This window comes from Histoplasma capsulatum, genomic scaffold (assembly GCF_000149585.1).
Source record: "Histoplasma capsulatum NAm1 scaffold_8 genomic scaffold, whole genome shotgun sequence".
Lineage (NCBI taxonomy): Eukaryota > Fungi > Ascomycota > Eurotiomycetes > Onygenales > Ajellomycetaceae > Histoplasma > Histoplasma mississippiense.
Genome location: NW_001813975.1, coordinates 437793 through 443885, shown reverse-complemented (window position 1 = coordinate 443885; position 6093 = coordinate 437793). Strand labels below are relative to the sequence as shown.

Genomic DNA, 6093 nt, shown 5'->3' with positions numbered 1-6093 from the left:
CTCATAGTGTAGACAACTGAGATCAATAACTCAATTCCCATTTCAATTGGAATTTGAGTGTTTATGGTTGTAATTTCTTGTTTCATTTCCTTGGCATTATCGTACTGATAGAACAGTTGACTTTTCTACCTTCATTCTGCTCATCAAAAAGCAGCCTGTCCCTTTTAATTGCAGTCGAGAAAAGAGAGGCACATCTTGACGAAAGGGAGGACGCCACGTCAATTGTGGGTCGGGGGGTGGAATAGTGTTGATAAATAGATAGACACACGGGTAAATAAGTACTCACAGGATGGCACCATCGAAGGGTAAGTGGGACTGGGCTGAAATGGACCCGACAAACTGGGCGGACATTTGAGACCACGCCGGATAGATAATTTCTTGCAGCAGATGACTGCATAAATATTCAATTCGAGTTTGACTTTCAAGTTAGTTTGCTCTGCATTTCGCACACCGCCTTCTTTTTTGCATAGAATTTCATTCAAGCTCTCATCTCGCGAACTGCAAAAACAACCACATGACGTTCACCTCTTGAACGCCCAAGTTCAAAACAGGATAATAGAGTTCAATGGCTAACTGTCACCGCAACAAAGGGGCTAACAGGAACGAGGGCATGATTATTGTCTAGCTAGACAAGCAAAGGATACCACCATGTTCACCACACGGCACGCCAATGGCAGGTCCAGATTGATTATTCGCAGAAGTGGACATGCGATCGTGTTCGACTTCCGCCCCATGTTGCCAACCTCAGAGAACAGGTTAATTTGCCAACTGTTCTGTCTCGCAAGCATCCCTTGTCATCCGTTCAGTTGACGATGAACCAGCTTCCATATTGATCGCCACTTTCCAAAACATGGCTAATAGTCTAGGGACGTCCGAGGATGGCAATGTATCGGAATTGTGTATCCGACTTCAATTTTTTGTTCGGACTGGTTTGGGGCGAAGGGTATGGCACCACCTATCGGGTCCGTTGTTGACGCACACGGGACGGGAGCAGGCGAGGTCCCAAGTCCATGTCACTGGGAAGAGGATAGAAGACGTCTAGAATTCCGTGCCCAGGTTTGCGGCCGAAAATGGAGGTTCCGATGACGTGTTGTCACACCTGACTATGCGGGTTAAAGGTTCAATGGCTACGGCTAACCCCTGTCCAACCTTAGGTCACACTTGAAGTAGAATTTATACCGACGAAAAACCTTTACGACACGGGACGAATATTAGGCTTTTCTGTATATCAAGAGTGGTCTAATAGCCCCAGTGAGATTGCTGATTCGCGATCACCAACCCCCAAGGCAATACCCAGGACGCATAGAAAGTGAGAACCGCCAGCTGTCATATCGTTAACCATGTGACTTTAGATTCGCCAATCATCCACCGTCATAATTGGGTGCATCCAAGAAATACTCCAGGGTGTGAGTTAACTCCACCTAGTTAACCATGCATACCACTTTGCCCCATTTGTAAGGGCGTAATTAACCATTGTCGCTTTAGTTTTATGGAGCCCTAAGAGAACGAATTCGGCTGATTGTAAAACGAGAATTGTCGGCGGTGATGGTATTGGGCGGGAAATAGACGGAAGTCGGGAAGGACTGACTGTACATGGCCATTAGATGCAAAAAGCAGTTGAGACCAGGATATTTCCGATGGTCAAATCCCTTGGTGTTTCTCCCAAGTTTAATGCAGGGCAAGGGTACGCACAATGAATAAGACTGCCAACAGACCTACAATGCCATGGTCTGCATCACCGGCATTGGCAAGAACCGTAGAGGAGAGCCGGCTTGATCCTCGGGTGTATATCTAAGCTCGATCCGTTTCGGCGTATAACAGTGTATGTGCGACGAAAGGGAGACGTTCCACATCAGTTTTCGATGTACTCAAACTTCAATTTCGAATATTTGTTGGTACCACTCGAGCATTAAGAAAATAGCATTCCAGCGTCAACCTTTGCTTTTCCCTCCAGCCCCGGATACTCATAATAGATCGGAAATATATTCCGGATTCAGACTAAGACCATGTACCAACATCCGTGTCTGTGATAGTGACAACAGCACATTAACTGACGCCAGATTGTGTCCCAGGAACCCAGAATCTGGAACCACGGAATTGGACGAATCTTTCCTTGAACTGACCACGTACCAAGGGAGAGAATTTCAAAATTACTCCTTGGAAAATAGCATTTATTTTGGGCCTGTTGACGATGTATGCGCGTAGTATCAACTGGCCCAACTATTGTTTTAGGTCATTGCTGACATGATCTAGGATGAAATAGAGAGGCTCGACTTACAACATCGAATTCTCAGCAAAGTTTTCGATAATCGATTGATCTTTCCTCCAGTGCACTCATTAAAGCGAGTTCTCGATTGCGGCTATGGGAACGGGGCTTGGGCTGTCGAAGTTGCCGAACAATATCCGTCTTGTGAAGTAAGCGCTGCTGTTGCCCTCAAAGTGACCTATGCTAACACCGCTTGAAGGTTATTGGAGTAGATATATCTCCCCATATGAAGCCGGATGACACTCCTGAGAACCTGTGGCTGCAGGTCAGTTTAACACAAATATTTCCGGGGGCCTCGTTTTGGTTTGGTTAATGTGGAATTTCTCCGCACTTCGAATCATATAATAGACACTGAGCACTCAGGGCCCAAAGCGGCGGGCATCCTAGCAGACATTTTCATACTACTCCAATTCTTGGATGATATTTTGATTGGCTAACTTCCAGTGTAACCAGGTTGATGACCTGAATCGAACGTTCACATTTCCACCAAACCATTTCGACCTTGTTCACTCGAGGCTTATCGCTTCTGGATTGCATCGACAGAGATGGCCGAGATATATTAGGGATATCAAAAGGTAAGTAGCTACCTTACGAGCACTTCGATATATAAACAAAACGATGCAAAACAGTTTGAAATGGGTGTTGCGCTGAGCAGAGCCGGCTGACAGATCAAATCATTCCCATTATTAGAACCCTGAGGCCTGGTGGCTGGGTACAGATGGCCGAAATGTATTTCAATGTCCAATCAGATAACGGTACAATCACGAATGATCACGCCTTGAGGCAGTGGAGTTCGAGATACGCTCGAAGCATCGAGGACGTTAAAGATCCTAGGGTTGCAATGAATTTGGGAAACCTCTTAACATCTGCCGGATTTGTCAATGTTGAAACGAAATTGATCAATATCCCATTAGCTGCATGGTCAAACGGTAAGCGTGTCCAAGGCCCGTTCGTGGAGCCAATATTCGTTGACACTCCTCAGATCCCAGGATGCGCGAGATAGGAAGTTTAAATAGACCCAATGTCTATCGTCTTTTTGGATCGTTGGCATTGTATCCGCTTATGAAGCGATTGCATATGTCTCGGGAAGAATTTGAGGTACTTGTAGCACAGGCTCGCATCGAGGTAGATAACCTCTCACTTAAAGCATACTTCCCGCTGTAAGTGTTCGAATTTTCTCGTATTTCTGCCTTGTCTGGTGTTCATCCATCTGACTGATGAGGCAGATACGTTTCCATCGGCCAAAAGCCGTAATCAGTAGGTACAGCTGCCGTCTGGATTGCTCACTGTAGCGTAATCCAGATCAAACTACCTAGGCGAAATTTGTTTGGTGTTGCCAGCCATGGCAATCTGGAGGCCATTGTTTGTTGTTTGGTGTGTGCATACGTCTGTTGACTGGACACTGGACAGGATGCTAAGGGTCCCCAAGCCATGAAGCCAAAAGAGTCTTCAAGTCTCTTACATGCTGCGAATGGATGTGATTTCAATTTCATCAGTATGTTTATGTCGCACAAATCTTGGTGTTGTTCAAAGTACAAAGAACAGGGGAGGGATATACCCATCAATTTCCTCCGTTATTAAAATCGTTGCAAATTTTACTTTTTCCCAAACTGATAATGACATATTTCGCATCAAATTGCATTTTTTTTACTTGAGATATTCCCAAAACTGGCAGGATAGTTTTGAGACATTCTTCCTTTCCGCCAAGATTCAACGTGGGACTCATAGCAAGCATCCGCGCCGTCCGTTGATATATCATGTAATGGGGCGACTGTCTCTACCAGAAAAGGAGAATATTCGAGAAGTTGAGGGAAAAGCTACCGTTTTGAAGTGTCTGAAGCTATCTTTCCAGCGTGAACCTTACTAACGTTAATAAACAGCACGATACGACAACCTAGCCCAAGGTAGAAGATACTCTTGCAATCCGTTGCAATAAGCATTTGAGGAAGACCACGGATAGCAAAAAGACCAAGCGGGTTGGCAGGTCCAGGATTTGGGAACGCTTAGGGGCCTAAAGGGCCTGTGTCATCGTCAGTTATACGACACTACGTCCCAGAACTATAATTGGAAGAGGGGGATGTTCACAGGTTTTTAATGGGTTCAGGTCAGAAATAGGTGATTGAAGAACTCATTCACAGCGATAGAAGGGTGATAGAACTTCATCAGGAAGGTTTTGTCGGAGGAGCCAATAGAAATCTTGGAGACGTCAATGGGGTTACTTCTTCATGGCCGAGGCGATAATCAACACCGACCTCTAAAGTTGAAGGTTTTCGAGGGCGAGCTGATGGAGGTAAAGTTAGAGGTGGCAGAGATGGTGAAAGTTAGATCAGGTTTCCCAGGGGCCGTGGCAGTTGCGTGCCCCTTTGGAGGTGTGACAGAACATTTCCTCCAACTGGACGTCCATATGATCAGACAACTAGGAGAGAGCAGGAACTGGTCACAGGCAGCCAGTTCTCTGACCATGGTCAGTGGAATTAATTGTTCTTCTTCACAGCCAGCAACCCATATAGGGAATGTTATGCGAAATTTACACCACTCCCAGTTGTAACTGGGGTTCGCGAATCTTGCCCCTCAATTGAATCCAATGAAATTGCAGTCCATGTCCTTGTTGGGACCAGCCGCGTACAGCCCGGTCTTCCAGCAGTAATGTCCTGTTCTTGGTTCAGTCCCGTTGTTTCTCATGAGGCCTGGTTGGCTCAACCAAAATAAGATCCTAACAGTGCTCAGCAATGACAGGCGAAGGCAATGACAGCGGTGAACTTGTGGTGCGCAAATAATATTCAGTCGTTTGTTTGCAGTAGTTATCGAGAAGGGCCCAAGCGCGCCATTTTATTCCAGCAGAGTACCGAACCCCAGATATCAGCAAGTCAAGTGCAATTCTTGAAATCTGGAGAAGATCTTTAATAACATGGGAAAGACGAAAAACCTTATAAGCACTATTTTATGTCAGTACAGATTACTGGGGCGGAGCCGCTGGAGATGGAAAAGCACCAGGACAGGCGATCATTATCCAATGCGGCGAATTCACTACGATGTTTTTATCTTTGAGATTCAGATTTTTAAAGAGATGAGATACTTGGGAGGGCATAATTCTTTGAGATCTTGATTCAATTTGGCAGCGAGTGGCCTGTTTTGGATTGGAAACAAGATCACCTCTGTTGAAGTAGCCTGGAACTAGTGAACCGAGGATCAGGGTAGGACGGGAAATGGGGAGCGATGGCGTCGCGCGGTGACTTTTGGCCCTGGATAGCTTACCCATTCACACGGCAGAGCACCTCTGACGGGTATCACCCTCATCAGTCCTACTCACATTGTTGGGACTCCCAGTATGAGGTTTCCTGCTTGCCCTGACTCTCAGTTCCTTGCACTGAGCCCCGGAGAAAAGCTTCGCCAGTACCATGGTTTAGGGCAGTTGTATTGAAATAGTGACACACAAAAGAACCAAATTGGTTTAATAACGTATCTATATACTTGCTAATGGTGGTATGTCACTCCGCAGACACAGAACTATACATTCAATCTTCCCGTTGAGATTTTTTATCTTTTCTGTCCTGGTGTTGTTTACCTCGACGTATGGGATTCAAAATTAGCGGGCGCTTGGGCGCTTACAAAGCGCCCAGGCTAGGATTAGACCCCAGAGTCGGGTTACCGTTTTACTATTTCAGTTTAGCCTCGACTCCACCTGCAGCCAACCCCCAAAAGGAGAAGAAAAAAACCTCACCAGCTTCCGGCGACAATTATTACTGGGCTTCATGCAACTTCAAACAAACAGCTGTCGCTACATATGAACATAGGCTGCAGCCAAAAATGCCCTCCACATATAAGAA

At 45.9% G+C, this 6093-nt stretch overlaps 2 protein-coding genes across 2 annotated transcripts in view; both read left to right on the top strand.

The window, feature by feature from the left end:
- Positions 1–2993: 2993 nt before the first annotated feature.
- HCAG_07126 (conserved hypothetical protein) lies at positions 2994–4133 on the top strand (the record flags this gene model as incomplete). Its single annotated transcript, XM_001537654.1, has 5 exons — positions 2994–3195; positions 3357–3426; positions 3559–3640; positions 3677–3761; positions 4051–4133. 5 exons carry the CDS (start codon positions 2994–2996, stop codon positions 4131–4133), a joined length of 522 nt encoding a protein of 173 aa, XP_001537704.1.
- A 1610-nt stretch (positions 4134–5743) lies between these two features.
- The window catches only part of HCAG_07125 (90S preribosome/SSU processome component KRR1), a gene marked incomplete at both ends in the record, with an annotated part of 1587 nt that continues 1237 nt past the window's right edge, over positions 5744–6093 (top strand). Inside the window, one exon of the mRNA XM_001537653.1 lies at positions 5744–5749. Within this exon, the coding sequence (XP_001537703.1) occupies positions 5744–5749 (6 nt within the window). The remainder of the gene's footprint in view (positions 5750–6093) is intronic.